At 37.6% G+C, this 21,188-nt stretch overlaps 1 protein-coding gene across 1 annotated transcript; it reads right to left on the reverse strand.

Moving 5' to 3' along the window:
* Positions 1 to 1,196: 1,196 nt before the first annotated feature.
* Positions 1,197 to 18,547, reverse strand: LOC306856934 (coiled-coil domain-containing protein 3-like). The gene is made up of 3 exons (XM_079396492.1): positions 17,863 to 18,547; positions 10,351 to 10,525; positions 1,197 to 2,449 (listed from the first exon to the last, which is right to left on the reverse strand). Exons 1-3 carry the CDS (start codon positions 18,216 to 18,218, stop codon positions 2,171 to 2,173), a joined length of 810 nt encoding a protein of 269 aa, XP_079252618.1. The 5' UTR covers positions 18,219 to 18,547; the 3' UTR covers positions 1,197 to 2,170.
* Positions 18,548 to 21,188: the final 2,641 nt, after the last annotated feature.

Consider the following 21,188-nt stretch of genomic DNA (forward strand, 5'->3'; position numbering starts at 1 on the left):
ATGACCCAAAACACACTTCAAAAAGCACTCAGAAATGGGGGGATCATGTGACGCTTTCATGAGCCAAGACACACATTAGCTGAGGTCCGTGTATATAACCCGTCTTTTACTGTTGTTCGTCTTCTTTTCTTACATTTGGGGTAGTTTTTTCATTTGCCAGTTATCTGGAGATGTCACACTGTCAGAAACTTGCTTATCTTTCACCATCATCCTCGCCAAGTAAGAAGAAAACAAAACCAGCGGCCACGGCAGGCAGAGAAGACAATATGGTGATCACTATAAAGTGATTTAAGGACATTTTGAAGGCTGAATTAGCAGCAATGCGCACCGAATTCACCTCTCACATGACTACAATCCAGAATATATGCGCAAAAGTTGACTTTTTAATCGGGGAACAGAGAGAGCAGAAAAAAGTGATAGGCGAACAAACTATGCATCTGGATGCCCTCGAGCAACAAGTGACTGATTTGCAAGACCGCAGCAGACGCAGTAATCTCCGCCTGCTGGGATTACCTGAAGGGGCTGAGAAGGGGGCGACCCGATTGGCTTTCTGAAACGATCAGTGCCGATCTGGATCCCATTACTTGCGGACAGAGATATCGAGATTGAACATGTGTATCAAGTTTATTTCAGAGCTTCAACGGATCACTCCAAACCACGAGTGTTTCTCTTCAAACTGTTACGCTACAACAACAGGAATTTAATTCTGAATGAAGCAAGACGCCGCGGTCCTGTAAAAGTGGGTGACGGTGCGACGTTGAGCTTTTTCCCTGACTTCTCTCCTGCAACGGCAAAAAAGCGGAGCTCCTTCAGTACAATATGGAAGGAATTGAAAGAGGCAGGTCTGCAAACCTTTCTTCAGTATCCATCAACTCTGAAGATCGTCATGAAACACAGCAAGACCAAACTAATGCACTCACTGGACGAAGCGCGTCAATTCCTGAGCTTCATTCCTGCTCCTCATTCTCCCGGGATAGACGTGGCATAAAGGTTTGATAATACCAAGTGACTAAAATTCGAATTTACTGATCTAGAACTTCATGTGACAATCTGCTACTGGCAGTTTGTCATGTAAGCTAGGAAACTTGGTATCACTAATGTACAGTTTTCAGTGTACATAATGCATTTATTTATGTTTGTTTCCTTGTTATAGAGAGTATACATGCACTTTTTTTTTTTTTTTACCCCACTTTATTACTCGTATGAATTCGAAGTTATTCTGTTCTCTTATAAAAGGGCTAATGGCGGTATTCTAAAGAATGGTACTGGCTGTCATGTTACTGTCACTGACTAAGACAGGGGAGGGCGGCAGCCTGGGGTTTTCACCCCTGATCTGAATCCCATAGAACACCTGGGGAGAGATCTCAAAACAGCAGTTGGGAGAAGGCATCCTTCAAATCTGAATGACCTGGAGCAGTTTGCAAAAGAAGAGTGGTCCAAAATTCCAGTAGAGAGGTGTAAGAAACTCATTCATGGTTACAGGAAGCGATTGATTTCAGTTATTTTTTTTCAAAGGGGGTGCTACCAAATATTAAGTTAAGGGTGCCAATAATTTTGTCCAGTGAATTTTTTTTGAGTTCTGTGTGGAATTGTATCAGATTGGACTTTTCCTTTTTTATGTGTTGTTCCAATGCAAACAAAAAAATACACATGTGAGTACCAAAGCATTTACAACTGCAACAATTTTCTGAGAGAAGGGTTGCATTTTCTGACAGAATTGCAAGGGTGCCGATAGTTTTGGCCATGACTACATGTATGTATGTATTTATTTATTTAGAATACTGAAGATCAGTGTTGCTACATTGTGTCAAAATGTATTTCCATATAAACACCTGTCCAAATAAATTCAAAACACTGTGCTGTATCTTGTCAGGCTCTGCCTGATTAACAACAATATCTGCTTCTAGTCAGAATGATTTTTTCACAAAAAAAAAAAATGTGGATTTTATTGGCTTTAACCTCATGTTGTGGTTGAAAATTGCAATGTATCAATATTTTCACATTTTGATAAAGGATCAAAACATTTTTTTTTTTTTTTCTGTTGTAGCTTTTATTGATATTATTCAGCCAGTTATATTAAAAAGCTGTTTGTCTAAACCATCTGAAGTTTGCAATACACTGCAATCTTCTATAATCCAATTTTTTCAATTGCAGGATTGGCTTTTAGTTCTTAAGCTTTTTTGGGCAGGATTTTCCTGAGAGTGGGTTTTTGATCCTGGGCGGTGTCCTGTTGTGGATGTGGTAACTCTGGTTCAGCTTCGTGAAGCTGTTTGAAGCTTTGAACCGGCTCTTTGGTCTCACGTTTGGCCTGCCTCAAGAGACGTTTCATGTTCTTCACCTTGTCCCTAAGGTGATTGTTGGCTTTCTCCAGGACCTTTACTTTCTGAGAGAGGTTTTTGACTTTCTCTTCCTCCTCAAATAAGGCCTTCTGCACGTTGGAGCACCATAGCTGAAGGAATTGAAGTAAACATGAAGTCAATAGAGGTAAGTCAAAAATATATAAAGCGTCTGTTTGGCTCCCATTCTTGGACTAAACTGGTGTTAAACTACAGAAGAATACAGAATGTTTTGAGGCAATTTAAAGTAAGTACAAACAATCATGAACTTCTCACATTTTTTCAATAATAATTAGTTTTTACCAGAAGAAAAATGCTTTAGTATAGGGACCAATTCTGACTACTAACTACCTGCTTATTAGCATGCCTATTATTAACATGTTGGCTGATTATTAGTGCTTATAAAGCACATATTCTGCATGACCATATTATATATCCCTAATCGTACCCATTACCTAAACTTAAAAACAACCTTACTATTCACAAGCAGCAAATTAGGAGTTTATTGAAGCAAAAGTTGTAGTTAATGGTTTATTAATTATGAGAATTGGACCTTAAAATATAGTGTGACAGAAAAATGTTGCGAAACAAAATCACAGGCATTCAAAACATATCTATTTAATGTTTCATTTACAGCTATATGTTTGTGCATGTGTTTTTTTCTTTATTTTTATCTTTGCAGCTTGGTGTAAATTCCTTGCTTTGACCTACGTGAGGCATGTGGTTTAAAATATAAGGAGTATGATGTAGTGAGAAAAAGTCCCAGTTATGTATGTAACCCTCGTTCCCTGAAGGAGGATATGGAGATGTCACGTTGGTGACATTTACATTTATTCATTTAGCTTACGCTTTTATCCAAAGCGACTTACAATTGCTATATATGTCAGAGGTCGCACGCCTCTGGAGCAACTAGGGGTTAAGTGTCTTGCTCAGGGACACATTGGTGTCTCACAGTGGATTCGAACCCAGGTCTCTCACACCAAAGGCATGTGTCTTATCCACTGCGCCATCACCACCCGACATCGAGTTGCATCCAGCTGCCACTGATCACAGCACGAGTATAATTAGGCAGCAGATGCAATGCATACTCAGGTTTTTGCTGAGGAGCCGAGCCGGTGACCCGGCCATTCGGCGGTGGTACAGCAGCTCTAACGACAGGATGTGACATCTCAGCTCCCATCCTTCCCGAAGGAGGTTTCGGGAACCCTTACACATATGGATAACCATTTAGGGACATATGGATGATTTAGAGGTGGTTGTAACCCTCTTGGGAAATGGCAGAAAGTCTGCCGGGGAAACACAGGCTCTAAGCTATACCATGGAATTTACACATATGGGATCCACTTAGGTCAATACATATGGAACCCAGCCCTCTAACGGTTCTCACAGATTCATTGAGTGAGGACCTGGCGCCGGACGCTCCACCACATCTGGCTGAAAAGGGGATGGAGGAGCTTGACAGTAGTTCTGCACACAGCACCATATTAGAGGCATTGTTGTGTACAACTGCTACCCTCTTTTCTCCTGGTATCTTGTATTGCTCCATCACTTCACTGAGTCGCTCTGATATGTTGGCAGCTGTGTGGCTCACCTCCAACACTTTTGTTTCCAACACAAATTCATTCAGTCACCAGTCTTCAGAAATAAAGTGTGCAGTGAAGGTCATGTAAGCTTCCTTCTAGCTAGAGGTCCATATGTCGGTTGTGAAGCTGAGTGCTGTTCAACTTTTAATTTCCTTGAGGACAAATTATTTTGTTGTGTTGAACTTGCTTGTTATGACATGCATGACTGCTTCACATTTGGTAACACTGTAGCCAGTTTCAAGGAATATCACTTGTTTGAAACCCTCATCGCCGACTATGTTGACTGGTCTCATGTCAAGTGCAATGAAGTCAGCTATTTTGTCCGTAATGTCTCTTTTTCATTTCTCTGTAAGACGGGGTTTCATGACAAGAGTTTGCTGAGTCAGGGTCGGCTGCGAAGTTGAAGCTAACAACGCATCATCTTCGTAGTATAGCGGATAAACCTAGAGAAATGCACGTTAAGTTAAACATTTAACTTTCACACTCTGTCTGCACAAATACTTGGCTACGCGCCTATACATATTGGCGCATATTACCATTAAAATGAGTGGCTATGTTAAGTGGCTAACGTTAGCCTGCTAGTCTACTTACATGTTTTAAATGATAAGTCATGTTTGATGTCGACGAATGGTATAAAAATGTTTGCCTGCAGAGTTTGCAGACAACCTTTTTGGGGTCATCTTTTATCCTTTCAAAATGATCCCACACTTTCAAATTTCTTCCCGAAATGATTATTAGCAGGTTGATTTTCCATGCCCGCTGTGTTAACAAGCTCTCTGTCGCTGACTGCGACACTTCCTGTGGATTTTTTTTTTTTAACTAACGACCAACAAAAATTTTGTCTACCAAGCCTGTTCTGGTCAACTATTGATTAGTCGACTATTAGGGGGCAGCCCTAGTCAGGCCCCAAGAGGGTATAGAGGGAGGATTCAACCTTCTCACCCCCTAAGGAACCTGATGACCAGGTCATGCTTCCCTACCGACTTCCTTTCCATGGGGTCGTGGTTAGCAGCAACATAAACTTCAAAGGTGGAGGGAGACAACCCCTGCTGCAAAAAGGAAAGCATGACTCTGATTGGGCATCTTCGGGGGGTCTTCTCTGTGAAAAGAACACCACTCGATGAATAGGTTCTACTTCAAGGCATAAGTGTGCCTCGTAGATGGTGCTCGCGCCTAAGTATGGTGTCTTCTACCTCTTGGGGTAGGTCACCTAGAACTTCCGCGTTCCGTCCAGGGACCAGGCATGAAGTTTCCAGAGGTCTGGACGTGTCAGGGTGAGTCAGTAGATCCTTCCTCAGAGGAATCTGCCAGAGAGGGGCTGTCACAAGGAGCATTAATTCTGGGAACCAGGTCCGAGTGAGTAAGGCACCACAAGCAGGACCTGCTCCTCGTCCTCCCTGAACTTGTACAGCGTCTATGCAAAAAAGCTCACTGAGGGAAATGCATACTTGTGCAGGCTCCTCGGTCAGCTGTGTGCCAGTACGTCCGTGCTGAGTGTTCCCTCAGTCAGGGAGTAAAACAACTGGCAGTGAGAGGTCTCTGGAAAGGCAAACAGGTCTACCTGAGTGGCTCCGAATCATTTCCAAAACAGCTGGACCGTCTGGGGATGGAGTCTCCATTTTTTGGGGAGCGCAGCTCGAGACAGCTCATCGGCTGTATGGTTGTGCAGACCCAGAATATGAACAGCACGAAGCGACTTCAGATGTTTCTGACTCCAGAGGAGGAGGTGGCGGGCAAGTTACAACACGCGACTGGGGTGAAGACCACCTACGTGGCCCCCCAGCCAGTGGTAGAGGCATCAGTGTAAACCACAGCATGCCTGGAGGTCAGTGCCGCATTCGTGAAGACACGAAGAACCACAGGAATGGTCTATGGCATGGAAGGACCGAAACATGAAAGTACACGTCCTTCAGGTCGAATGCTGCAAACCAATCTCGGGGACGGATGCATCTGAACATGCATGTCTGTGTGAGCATCTTGAACGGTAGCTTGTGAAGGGCCCAGTGCAAGACATGCAAGACCAAGGTTCGTCATAACCCACCGCCTTTCTTGGGTGCAATGAAGTAAGGGCTGTAAAACCCAATCACCCAATCAAAGTGAGGTGGAATGCAGGGACCCAGCTCGGGCAGCTCGTAGGCGGACTGAAGAGGGGTCTGAGTGTGCAGTGCAATGCTTAACTGCTTCCATGGCTGCGCAGAGGGTGCGTAGGGCCTTTGCTCAATGAAAGGTGCTTATCAGAGATGGGACAGAGCAGAGCAGTGTAGAATAAAGGTAAATTATGTGAAAATATATATTTTTTTAATAATTTTTTTTTATACAAAACAAAGCATGGACACGTTTGACTGCACCCCATAAACACAATCAAGCCTAGAAAAGAAAAAAAAAATCAGTCAACCACTCCTTTAAAGAATTGTACTAGAAATAATTTGTTTAATTGTATTGAAAGAGAGAGGGAGAGAGAGCAGCATATATTTCTATTTTTTTTTTAACTTTTATGTTCCACAGGGGAAAAAAGGAATTCATAGAGGCTTGAAGAAGAGTAAATATGGTGAATTATTCATTTCAGAATTTAATTTAATTAATTGTTATTATTATTTTTTTGGTCAACTGTCTGTTAAAGACGAAAGTGTTTAAAACTTATTTTTTTTTAAACATGTTTTGTTTGAATACCTCTAAGTAATATGAACAAATCATAAAGGAGCCTTACGAATGCCTTGCACTGATTACTAATACAATTAGATATATGGCAATTATCCATTATGATTGCATTACTAGAAATTAAACATTTAATGTGAAGTTAACAAAGATCATTAAAAAGTACAGTGCACTGTAAAACAGACAATTGAAAACAATGAAATGAGTTAATTTAGTTAATTGGACTTAACTGAAAAAAAAAAAAGTTACTGTGAGCTCAAAATATCTTTGTAGTAAGCCGAACTTAAAAGGATTGAGTTTTAACTGGATATATATCAAGTTAAATATATAAACCCGATTCCAAAAAAGTTGGGACACTGTACAAATTGTGAATAAAAACAGAATGCAATGATGTGGAAGTTTCAAATTTCAATATTTTATTCAGAATACAACATAGATGACATATCAAATGTTTAAACTGAGAAAAATGTATCATTTTAAGGGAAAAATAAGTTTTTTAAATTTCATGGCATCAACACATCTCAAAAAAGTTGGGACAAAGCCATGTTTACCACTGTGTGGCATCCCCTCTTCTTTTTATAACAGTCTGCAAACGTCTGGGGACTGAGGAGACAAGTTGCTCAAGTTTAGGAATAGGAATGTTGTCCCATTCTTGTCTAATACGGGCTTCTAGTTGCTCAACTGTCTTAGGTCTTCTTTGTCGCATCTTCCTCTTTATGATGCGCCAAATGTTTTCTATGGGTGAAAGATCTGGACTGCAGGCTGGCCATTTCAGTACCGGATCCTCCTCCTACGCAGCCATGATGTTGTAATTGATGCAGTATGTGGTCTGGCATTGTCATGTTGGAAAATGCATGGTATTCCCTGAAAGAGACAACGTCTGGATGGGAGCATATGTTATTCTAGAACTTGGATATACCTTTCAGCATTGATGGTGCCTTTCCAGATGTGTAAGCTGCCCATGCCACACGCACTCATGCAACCCCATACCATCAGAGATGCAGGCTTCTGAACTGAGCGCTGATAATAACTTGGGTTGCCCTTGTCCTCTTTAGTCCGGATGACATGGCGTCCCAATTTTCCAAAAAGAACTTCAAATTTTGATTCGTCTGACCACAGAACAGTTTTCCACTTTGCCACAGTCCATTTTAAATAAGCCTTGGCCCAGAGAAAACGCCGGCGCTTCTGGATCATGTTTAGATATGGCTTCTTTTTTGACCTATAGAGTTTTAGCCGGCATCCAGTATGGTTTTCCGGCCTTGACCCTTACGCACAGAGATTGTTCCAGATTCTCTGAGTCTTTGGATGATATTATGCACTGTAGATGATGATAACTTCAAACTCTTTGCCATTTTTCTCTGAGAAACTCCTTTCTGATATTGCTCCACTATTTTGATGATCCTCTTGCCATCTTGACTTCTGAGAGACACTGCCACTCTGAGAGGCTCTTTTTATACCCAATCATGTTGCCAATTGACCTAATAAGTTGCAAATTGGTCCTCCAGCTGTTCCTTATATGTACATTTAACTTTTCTGGCCTCTTATTGCTACCTGTCCCAACTTTTTTCGAATGTGTAGCTCTCATGAAATCTAAAATGAGCCAATATTTGGCATGACATTTCAAAATGTCTCACTTTCAACATTTGATATGTTATCTATATTCTATTGTGAATAAAATATAAGTTTATGAGATTTGTAAATTATTGCATTCCTTTTTTATTCGTAATTTGTACAGTGTCCCAACTTTTTTGGAATCGGGTTTGTATATAATCCATATATACTGTATATAGTTATGGCCAGAATTATTGAACATAATCCTGCATTATTAATCCTTTTGATCTTTTATTTTTGATAAAAAAAAATCACAAAAATCGAACCTTTCATTGTGCTGAAATTACTGAAATTTGGGGAAAATCGCATTATGATATAAATGTTTTTCTCAAACACGTTTTACACATTTATTGATATCCCTAAAAATTCTTATGAGTAAAATATCTCTGAAGCATATTCCCATTCATATTTACAATTTTGAGCATTAGGATTAATGCTCAAATTATGAACATGAAATTATCCAGCCATGGCTTCCTGTTTCACAGAAATATAAATAGGAGGGAAAACAAAGTCCAAATTCCCATCACAATGAGAAAAACCAAAGAATATATTTTTGATGTGCAGCAAAAGATAACTGAGCTTCACAAATTAGTGAAGTGGCTTTACGAAAAGAGCAGTGAAAATTCCCATTTCCACCCTCAGGGCAATAATTAAGAATTTCCAATCAACAGAAAATGTTATGAATCTGCCTGGAAGAGGACATGTGTCTACATCGTCCTAAGGCACGGTGAGGAGGAGAATTTGAGTGGCCAAAGACTCTTCAAGGACCACAGATGGAGAATTGTAGAGAAAGGTTGAGTTTCGGGGTCAGAAAACCTTAAAAAAAAACTTGTCAAACAGCCCCTACATCACCACATGTTGTTCGAGAGGGTTTCAAGAAAAATTCTTCTCACTCATCCAAAAACAATCTCCAGCATATTCAGTTGTATCTACAAGTGACTGACTCTGTTAGAAATCTCATAATGGGACAAAACCAAGCTTCTGCTATGGCAATTCCAGTCCTCTGACCCGAACCCTGTAGAAAATGAGTGAGGTGAACTGAAGAGAAGAAGCACCATCACGGAGCTGTGAATCTGAATGATCTGGAGAGATTCTGGATGAAGGAATGGTCTCTGATTTTTTGTCAGGTGTTCTCTAACCTCATCAGGCATTATAGGAGAAAATTTAGAGCTGTTAAACTGACAAATGGAGGTTTCAAAAAGTATTGGATAAAAGGTTGCTGTTAATTGTGGCTAATGTGTATTAGAGAAAAACATTTATTTCATAATGATATTTCCTCCCATTTTAAATTCTTATTCTCCAATGAAAGGTTAGATTTTTGTGAATTTTTTAAAAATAAAAGATCAAAAGGATCAACAATGCATATTCATTTTCACAGCCTTCTTTGATCATATTTACCAAGGGTGCCAATAATTCTGACCACGACTATATATATATATATATATATATATATATTAAAACTATACAATCAGTAAGAATATTTTCTTAGAAATCCCTTACAACCCAATGCAGAGTTCTGATTCAAGGCTGAGAACCTCTGGTTTAGAGTTTAAACATATAACAATATAAGAAACATGTTCTCCCAAGGCAAATTCAAAAGTAAAGAAGTACAGATGTCCAGAGATGAATGTTAATATCCCAGCAATCATTTCCCTTAATTCTCTTGAGATTTGGACCCAGACATAAACTACACTTAATGGTGAGCACCAATTCACAGTAAAATATAGGTTTGAAAATGTCTGTAGGTTTAGATTCTCAAAATAGTTTTCCTACTTATTCTTGCAAGATTTCTGTGGAAGACTAGTTGATTTTTAGGCACATCTTCTGCTGCTATGTTGAATTTTGTGTTCAACATGCAATAGCCACCAAAAAAGTCCCTTATCCTTTTTTCATAAGCCAAGAGAACCACAAACAGACATGCAAGACCCAAACAAGCAAGATTTTCACACTTCTTTGCTCACTATGAAGTGTCTGCCTCACTAGTACTATCCATTATGCATATGCACACAGACAAGCACACAGCAAGCAAGGACAGTACATGATTGGAAATGAGTCATGCATCAGAGTCAGAACAGGTGGCGGTTACATCCACTGTTTATTATTATTATTATTATTGTTGTTGTTGCTGTTGTTCTTACTGTATTAATACATTAAAAGTAGCTCACTCTGTTGTCCTCCTGTACCTCCCAGTCTGGGGTGTACATGTGAACCTGTGTGCCAGCTGTGCAATTGGAAAACTGGAACAAGCTGGCAAACATGCGATGGTTCTCCGGCGTGTCAGGGAAGACGGGGTCCTGGAAGTTGACTCCGTGTGGAATGATGCTGTAGTTTTCATCCATCCTGAGAAGAAATGCAACAAAAACTACATTACTATGATAAATAATTGTTATGCCTGGAATATTATATGATTTGAACACACGCCAATAACTTCCCACATGGTCTATACTATGGACATAGATGATAAATTATCATACTTATTAAATGGTGTGGCTTACAATTGTAAGTGGATGATATATTATCCTACAATTGTATGAAGTGCATGATAAATTAGCAAAAAAAAAAAAAAAGATAAAAAATACAATTAAGGTGACATCCAAACCCCAGAATATCACAGAGCTTTGGGTGGTCTTTTGACTAATTTGAGACAGCAACCAACCAACTAGTAGAAACTACTTTCACAACCTTAGTCTAAGCCCTCCGGTTCTACTCCCCTTACTCACTCTGAGTGGCATTCGAACTGGCATTTCCAGCATAGGAAGCAGGCACACTAACAAGGACGCTAAAGACCACAGCCTCTAACATCATAGTGCACCTCTTGAAATGAGGGTAGTGAGGTTTACCTTCGCACCTCTTACCAGCTGGTCATTACATTAGCATGCTCAAAACAATTCTGAACACCTTAGGAACCTCATAACAACACCTTAGCAGAAAAATCTTACTTTATAATGTATAATTTCAGCCTGTTGTAATGTTCATGCATGCCATAGGGTGTGTATCAAACATGAGATACAATATTACCACTACAAAATCATACTACATCACAAAATTCGCACACTCGTTATGTATTTTTGTTTCTGCTGTGTGGGCCTCAGCAATGTAATAGTTCATGACCACTTGGGACACTTAATGTCAATGACCCATATATTTTTGGGCAGGCAAGCGGCCAAGGAGAGGGGAGGTACCAATAAAGGGTATGCTGGGACAGCTCTATTTGTGTTCTTTGCATGTGTGTGTTTGCATTTGGGCTGCCTTTATTTTTTTATATTTATTAAAGCATTAGCAAACATATTATGTTTAAAGAAAAATATTAAGGAGTAAAAATATATGTAATCAACATAAGAGGTTAATTTTACAGTGTGTGGTGTCTCAGGAATTATACGCATAGCTTAGTGAGGTCTATTTTTTTTCTCTTTGTTCTTTCTCTTGTCTCTGTAGCTGTGTGAGCAAAGAATTCATTACTTGTGATTGGCGTACAACGCTGTTCTTTGGCTGGTCTCTTGCTGTTTCAGCCTACAGTCTTGCAAACTTTCACACATGAGCACACACACACACAAACACACACACACACACACGCACACACACACATGTTGGTTTTTGTGGTTTATGGGGACTCTCCATAGGCGTAATGGTTTTTATACTGAACAAACTGTGTGCTATTGCCCTACACCAACCCTACACCTAAACTTAGCCCTCACAGGAGACTTTGTGCATTTTTAGATTTTCAAAAAAACACCATTTAGTATGTTTTTTAAGACTTTTGAATTACGGGGACATAGGCAGTGTCCTCATAAACCACCTTCATATTGTAATACCTCTGTCATACCCATGTCATTATACAAATTTGTGTCCTCATAAACCACATAAACATGCACACACACACACACACACACACCTCCCAGCAGAGAGGAAAAGAGGAAAGTCTGTTATCAAAGTTTTAAGGGTGGTTTTCAAAATATTAATACAAAAACCATGGTTACATTGGCACAATGTGAGGAAATGAGACACTCTCTTCATACGGACTCTCCACTACACTTCTCCTCCTACATTTGATGTTTGATTCAACCACAATCAGCCTGCAGGAAAATCTATTTTTTGCAAGCTGAATGGTTTGCAGCACTCACTTGTAATCATCAATGTATATTTTTTTAGTATATTTTAATTTTTTTTTAATTTTAGTTTGGGAAAAGAAAAACACAGTTACTCCAAACAAATGACAAGTTAATGCATGTGTGTATGTTAGCGAGCCAGAATTCCCAAGAGGCATTTGTTGCACTTTTTAACAGTTTAATGAACAGTCTGGAAAATTACTACTTGTTTGACACACACATATATATATATATATATATATATATATATATATATATAAACATATGTAAACTTTGTTCATAAGTTTGTTGGCTTCAAAACACTGTCGCTCACAGTGAGGGAGACGGTTTTGAGGTGAATAGTTTTCCACCTGGCTTCCATATCCCCTTTTCCCTGACGGAAACATTGGCTTTGGACCTTGACAGCAGAGAGTCCCTCCATCTGGATGTAATTTAGCCTCTTTAGACGGGCATCAGAAGCTCAGGGGCTTTTACAGAACCTATGCTCAATGCCAGACTTGGAATATCTAGATCCAAAAAGAGTTCCAGAATTCTCTGATGGATTTCAGCTGAGCTCCAGAATATTTGGACTCAAGTGTCTAGGTCTGGAAGGCCATTTCAACTTGAGTTTCAGCTTCAGAAAACTGGTTTGCGGTTAGTTTTCTATGAAGATATATTTTGAAGAATGTAAACGCTTTTTCATACACTGACAGTTCATAGTGACCATGGGTCTTGAGCACCGTAAAGAGCATTAAAGGCATACAAATAACTGTAATGCATTAGAAAGGCTATTATTTTGAAGCTTGACATGGTAATTGTGAACAATAGTTTAAGAGTGTGTAGATCCTTCAAATTTTCTTATTTCATATTCTTTGGTGTTTTAAGAAAGACGTGATGGTGAGAAAATGATTACGTAATTTTCATTCCTAGCAGAACTATTCCTTAAAGTAAAATGAAGGCAAGGAAAGGAGAGATTTCATTTTCTAAACACATTCCAAAAGACAGAGTGTTACACTTTTCTGAGCATCTAAAAAGAGGATCTATGAGTAAGAGATAAATATTTAGTAAACACATTCTTACTGGCAAGGCCTTGAATATTTGCTAAATGAAAATGCCTGTTTTTGTTATAACGTTCCGGTGTACTATGGGATGTGAGGTGGTATAAAGTTTGTGTAGTTTATGCAATATAATACATTTCTCAAAATGTGGTAAATGTGGTAAAAACATGTGGTAAAAAACATCTCCCTACATTTTTTTTCTTCAGAAACTCTGCTGGAAATACCATAATGCTAACTAATAACCAATAACTTCCAGATGGGTTCCTCCTTGTATCCTACACATTTTCATGCGTCTTCAGGATATAACTTTTTTAATTCACTGACCACCCTAAAATAGAGAGCCTCTCAAGGAAACCTTAATGTAGTTGTTCTGTGCGCCATATTGAATGAATTATTGTTTCCATGCAGAGTGTATCCAGTTTCTCAGGCTTTTGATGGCTTGACTGGTGAGAATTGTCTTGCCAAACTGGAACCAGCTGTCTGATTGGTTCATGGCTTAGACTCATGACATATGGGACATTAAAAGGAAGAGAAGAAAAGTTGTGCATGTGTACTGAAGCAAATTTTTCTGTTGGAACACCAAAAGAAAGCGCTTAATGTCTTAAATGTAATTTTAATACAATGAAAGTGCAATGAGTGATTTTTGAGCTTCAAAAATGATATCATAAATCATAAAAGTAACATAAACATGGTCCAAACGACTCATTAATTTAGGACTCGTGGAATATAGCCTAATTAAAATCAATAGTTGAAATGCAATTATTCATTTTCATACCCTGACACCTTGGTTTGACATTATTGACAGTGATATTTGTTCATAAGAAAAAAAGAAAAAAAAACATGATGTGCCAGTTTAAAAATGTAGAACATAACAAGATTTGTATGTAAGTTCATAACATGAATAATATCTTAAATGTTAGCCTGTTCATAGACTGTTCCTCAAACAAAGCCATTGTATTAAATGTCAGTGTTCTCTTGCAGCACTCTAAGTGGACATGTCGTGGACATGATGGAGAGTAACAGGAATAGTAACCCATGCACCCTATGTGAATATGTCCACGGAATGACATTATGGCATGTTTCAAATGTTTTACTGTAAATGTAAGAGACCAAAAAATTAGAGATAATCCAACGTCTTTAAACAGTGTTTCCGAAATCCAGATTAGTAAGAATTTAGCATCAAATTCACAAAAGCATTGGTCATCCAAGCATGGGCTCGCCACTGATAGTAATTTAAAAACAAAGCCCTGAAATGAGTTTACAATTCAATGTCAGTGACGAGATGAAACAAAGGAACAGTGGTGTAATGGAAACTGGACTAAACCTGTATCCACAAGCTCAAGCACTTTAAGATCCTGGCTAATGTAGAAACCGTTGAGGTTAGGTCAGAGCCTATACCTGCTATCAATATTTTTTTTTTTTTTTTCCGATGAATATTATTTTAGATAATAAGTGACAAAAACTGTAAGCATGTAGAGTAAGCAATTCCCAAAGACTTGATAAAATGCCAAAACAGCCTGTTAGCACTTGATTGGACCTATAACCTGCTGCCCTTAGGTCACTCGAGCACTTGGGCACTGTGTGTTCTGTGTAATTAAGTCAAATGGATGGAATTCCAGGGTTGTTTTAACTGCTCTGTCTCTGAGACTGGGAGAATTATTAGTAACCCATCTATTTGCTTTCTCATAGATTGGGAAAAGCAGCATTTTATGTTCATGTTCGGCAGCAAGATTTTTAATGAGCCAAAAATAATGCACGTCACACCTCTGTTTATCAGTTTGCACTGGCTACCAATAGCTGCTCGCATAAAATTCAAGGCATTAATATTTGCCTATAAAACCACAAAAGTTATACAATTAACAAAATAAAAAAGGCCTCTAACATTAGCTTGCTCTATTATTTTTCGATTCTGTTTTCTTTTTATTACATAATAAAAAAAATAGAAAAAACCTTGCTACGTGTACTGCATTAAGCTAAGTAAAACTTATTATAGCACTTCCATTTCATTGCTCTTTTATTGATTTAGATTGCTTCCATTGTCCACATTTGTAAGTCGCTTTGGATAAAAGTGTCTGGTAAATGACTAAATGTAAATGCAAAATGTTTATAGCACAGTACTGTCACTAAGAATAAGAAGCAGTTATTCAACTACAATTTATTATAGTGCTAGTTCACCAGAAAATGAAAATTCTGTCATTAATTACTCACCGTTACAAAAACGTACGTTGAAGACTGACGTGGAAGAGAAGAAATGGTTGAATAAAGTAAGTATTTTTGTTTTCTTTGCACCCAAAAGTATCATTGTAGCTTCATAAAATTCAGGTTGAACCACTGATGTCACATGGGCTGTTTTAACAATGTCCTTACTACCTTTCTGGGCCTTTAACGTGGTAATTGCGTTGCTGTCTATGGAGGGTCAAAAAGCTCTCGGATTTCATCAAAAATATCCTAATTTGTGTTCCAAAATTTCAACGAAGGTCTTATGGGTTTGGAACGACAGGAGTGAGTAATAAATGACAGAATTTAAATTTTTGGGTGAACTAACCCTTTAATATGGTTTATTTCATGGCATTGTTAAATTCTTTATTCTGACTAGTTGACGTATGCTTAATTTGCTATAAACTGGATGGTTATGCATTTTCAAAATTCCTAAATTCAGATGAGTGTAACTCATCCTGCGCTATTTGTGCTACAATCATTAATCATACTTATAGTCATGTGTCCTCAATTATTCTTGAATTGTTTCTTACGCTTTATGTTGGGTCATGTGACAGACATAAAAGTTATTTCCAGAGAATTAATGTCAGGTAATTTTAGAATAGCATGAAATCAATCAGCTGCCTTCACTCTTTCTTTCTGTTAATAGCTATTACTCCAGTTACACTGACCTAGTTTGACCCTATTGCCACATGTAGTTGAAGAAGAAGAAGAAAAAGACACTTTGCCATATGTTGCTGTATGCTTATTAGTGTTATCGGATAAAACTGTAAACAAACAAACAAGTAAACAAATAAATAAATTTCCCAAGCAAACAGTGCATTAATCATAAACTATTTCAGTAATTATCATGCAAAAAATTACTTATGCACTTTTACTGTCACTCAGCTGTGGTTTATTTTTTCACCATGACCAACAAATTGTGTAATTTTTAAGGAAAATGTGTGAAAATATTATTTAAAGGTGAGTGTTCATGATACATGTAATGCTATGAAAATAACCAAACACTTTTGAGTTTCAAAAGTATTTTTAAAGAGAGTTGCATTTCAAAAGAGCATAAGACCAAAAGTGCCCATAGTTCAAGAACCAACCTCATATGCCTGCTGGTTTTCTCTGTGTATATTGTTTATGTATTTTTTGTAAACTATTAGTTACAGCTGTTTCATGGTCCCAACAAGCAAGATTGCTTTGGTAAAACAGGTTATCAGGTTACATTATGCATGTGAGGTGCTGCCTATCACAGTAAACCACTTGGTCAGAAAAGTGTGATAAATCCAGTACAGCACTCTTCTTCAGTTTAACTGATCGGACCCATAGGCTGTAAAAAAAGATGGTCGACGGCGAGTATCCAATTCCTTCCACTATAGAGTGAGACAGGAAATGCAAGTAAAAAAGAAAAAGAAAAGGTCAAGAGATTTAAGCCTTGTGCTATTACTATGATTCAGTCTTTGAGAAAAAGTGAAATCACAACAATACTGAATCATATACTGAATAATCTCTATCCAAATGGGCTGTATTCTGTTGTTTGTTAACTACCTCATCCTTTGTAAATTCATCTGAAAATATGACTTCATCTCCACTATAAACACAGAAACAAAGACAAGCCAGAGCTAATTAAGTTTGACAAATGTTTTGATGATTTTATACGGGATTCATTATACACAATGTTAACCATTTTCCATTCATTATGAAAGAAAATAGAGGGATATCTTGGTTGTTTGGCACTGTACTCATTCTTTGTGAATATCCCTGGCGGACCATGCATTAGCGTAACCCAACCAAGGGCAAATAGAAGCACAATGAGCACAGATGTCAGACAGTTGTGCACAGTTGTAGCCAAGCCAATGTGCTGATAGTGAGCTCCTATGCTCATGGGAAATGCATGTTTGAAACCAGCTCATATCTACTTCCATGCCAATGTCACAAACCAACTTTTGTTAATTCAAAATTAACAACAAATCCCACAAACATTCTATGATCTAAAATGTAAAACATCATCGTTAATAAGCCAACCGATGCCATACATAAGTGCTCTCAAATAGTAGTGACTCATGTTAAACTTTATAAGTTCAACTTTAAAGTATTTTTACTAATATCACTTCACACTAAACCTGTTTATTAGTTGTGAGTGTGTGTGTACAGCATGTGAGTATATATAGGTGTGTTATGTTAATGTTATGTATGGGATCTTCAGCTCTTCATCTTAGTCCGATTCTTTATTTTATTTAGCATTTTTAACCTTATTATTATTTTTAAAGCAACATATTACTAAGTGCACCTTTAACACGAGCAAATCCTTACTGCCATTTAATCTTACCTTAAAAATAAATAGTATGAGTTGTTCTCCATGACACTGTAGGTGTAGCAGGGGAAATATCCCAACCCGCTGACATTGAACCTGGACCCGGCTGGCACTTCCAGCATGCTGCCCCATGCCTGATCGCATAGCAGCTCGATCTCCGCGGAGAAGAATAGATCCGTGTCGTACTGCCACGGCAGGTAGTTGTACACGCTGTAAGACTCCTTATGGAGAGCGAGCACCTTGGCAAAGACTATGATCTCCGCCAGCTCTGCGCGGCACGCTTCCGTCTGAGGTCTCCAGTCGTGGGGCAGTTGGCATCCCCATGATGCGCTCAGGGAGAGCGCTAATATTAATGCCAGTAGAGTGCCCATGATACCCAACCTTACCTTACTCGTGCAAACTGCCTAAACTAAAAGCAATTCCGCTCGGTTCACTCTGATATTCCTCTAGAAAAAAAGAGGCATGCAGGTCAGCGTAAAATGCAGACAAGTAATATCTAAACTCTCAAATGCAGTAAAAGATACGCGTTGATAATAAAGGCAGTTTAAAATTGTTTTTCTCTACTTTGGGTATAATTAATATCTGTGAATTTAGAGCGATCTATAGGTCTTATTCCTTTCCATTGTTCCCTGTGCGCTCTGCGCATTACGCTGCGCGGTAAATGAAGAACATGTCAGTGACGCACAGCTGTATTACATCTGCAGCAGAAAACAATCGCAAGAGCTATGATTAAATATGTTACATTATATAATGTCCATATTAAATAATTTCCACCACATAATGAACTGGAAAAATTCTTAATGTAAAGCAAATAAATATTATGAAACCATTCATATACTACATTTATTATAAAATGTTACCAGATTAAACACATACTCAGCCCTTACGTCATGCATCTTTAACTCATTCCACATCTTTAACTCATTTTGTTGCCAGTTTGGCTTTGCTGTGAGGAAACAAATAGTGACAGACACTGATATGCCAGACAGACCCATTAATCTTTCCATATTTAGCCATTTTCAAATTATCCTCATATCATTGCAAATAATCATAAACACTTGGATGGCTAAGAGATGTGTCAGTTTCAAAATGTACTGAGAGTTTTGTCAAAGGATACTGCACATTTTCTGTTCCCCCCAAATATATATATATATATTAAACTTTTGTTACATAATACATCATCTGTTTTCTAAGTATTGGCGTCGGTATTGCTGTCAGTTGAATTAGATATTGGTTGACCTCTAAAAATAGCTATGAGAACATCCACAATATAAAAGATGTTATGTATACAGTAGTCAACATTTGAAGTGGATCAAGATAGTTGTTCTAAGACAAGAACGCATTTTGGTTTTAGGTTTTAGGACAACTTTGATGAAAGGTTTTAATCCTCTTCAAATGTTGACTAGGGTATTCATTATATGAGCTTGAAGTAGTTTAATCAGATCAGTTGCACAAATATCCATATACAACTGTCTTAAAAATTATTTGCAGCATTACAATATTTTATAATCCGTTTTATATATCGCTAATAAAATAGATAAAAAAAGAAAAACTTATTCATGTCTGTTTGTTTGTTTGTTTTAAACAAATGCAATTTTGATTTTAAGTGTATTTTTGTACATATCTTGATGTACAGTTCAAGATTTGACCAAATCCAAAGAGGATTTTTGGAGCAAATGATAAAATCCCATTTTTGTTTATGTAGGAAATAGTCCTGACACACATTTAAGTCATTTGTTTACTTGCAGAAATAAGGATAATAAACCATTTTCTCATTACATGAGGTTTAAGGTTAAGAATAAATATCTGTCAGGTAAGCGTACCTTCAAGCAAATCATTAATGCATGACATGTAATGACATGCTGAACATTTATCACTCTACAGGACAGCACAAACCCAGAGGGATCACATTTCTAAATTACCCCATTAGGGCTTACTAAGGTCTGTGCTTGCAGGAACGCTGAGGAGGTGTAGATGTTTTTAACTATCAAAAAAATGTCAAATATGTAATTCCTTCTTCTAGTAGACTGTACCAATCTGTACCAAAAAAAAAAAAAAAAAGAAAAAAAAAGTGGATAATTTCTGAATGAAGAATGCATGTGATATTTCCACAAATTATCGTCTTTTTTAGTCACCTATGATGTGTTTCTAGGCTGCTTAGTATATTTTGAGACACAGCAACTGTAGGAAGTAAAGGTGTTTTGCAAGATGACCTTCAGTGTTTTAATTGACTTGTCTAGTTAGATGAAAATAAAAATTAATCTTTGTGCTAAAAATTAAAAATTGAGCATAAAGCCAAGGCCAAATAACAGTTTTTGGATAATCCACTGTTAACTCTTGTGTCACGATGGTAAAGTACATTGTTTGTTCATGTCTAATCCAATCTGCTCAGGCTCGAAAGGGATTTAGATTCCTGAAGCTCAGATCTAATGCACAAAATAGACATTCACGCTGGACCAAGATACCCAGACTTTGATCAGCCACACGGCTCATTCATCGGATCTAGCTGCAGATATACACACTGCTGTGATGCTTTTAGTTCTGTTTGAATGCACAGTCTAACTCCTGGCTGAAGGAACCAACATCATCTCAAATTATCTGCACAAAATTTCAGCACATTTGTTTTCAATTGCAAAAAAGATCTAATTTAGAAAATGACTCATTGTATTTGTGGATTTAGAATGTGGAATTATATGTTAGTGTTTATCCTGCGCTTTACTGCCACCTGTAGGTGTTTCACCATTATGTCAACCTAACAAAATTTAAAATAATGTGAAAAACAAACAAACAATATCAGTATCATTCTAACACAATGCATACTGCATAAATGTTTGTTTCACCAACCAAAAAAGTCTGGTTTATTCAGATTTTGAAGAGAGCTAGCATTCTGCTTACAACATACTGCACAGGACTATTATCACACTATTATTTAACCCTTGTACCATGCTAAAAATTATTTACCTAATTTGGTGTTTCTGGTCAAAAATAAAATGATTTGTAAATCTCTCATTATACTACACTATCACCAAATATCAGGTTCAGTCTTTTTGTCAACTTGTTTTCTTTTAATCAGCAAACGTTTTGTATGACTTGTTTTTTTTTTTTTTAATGATTGGTCAGAAGCCTCATTGATCTGAATATATGCACTTTCGATTTGGACTGAGGAAGAAAAAATAATAATAATAACTTGTGGATCATTTTGGCAATGATTAGTCAAAATCTGAGGTGCATAAACAATCCCAAAAATGAAGACAAGTACAAAAATCAGTTTTTATTATAAAAAATGTGTTGTATGTGCTGTAGTCCAATGTACGTGTATATATATATATATATATATATAG

The sequence above is a fragment of the Barbus barbus genome (assembly GCF_936440315.1).
Source record: "Barbus barbus genome assembly, chromosome: 37".
NCBI lineage: Eukaryota > Metazoa > Chordata > Actinopteri > Cypriniformes > Cyprinidae > Barbus > Barbus barbus.

Bases quoted from the DNA above. Each gene is read 5' to 3' on its own strand.
- LOC306856934 (XM_079396492.1), bottom strand. From the start codon at position 18,218: ATGGGCACTCTACTGGCATTAATATTAGCGCTCTCCCTGAGCGCATCA. The intron at 10,526-17,862 runs GTAAGATTAAAT...ATTTCTTCTCAG, and splicing joins TCATACTATTTATTTTTAAG to GATGGATGAAAACTACAGCA. The intron at 2,450-10,350 runs GTGAGCTACTTT...CAATTCCTTCAG, and splicing joins AGGTACAGGAGGACAACAGA to CTATGGTGCTCCAACGTGCA.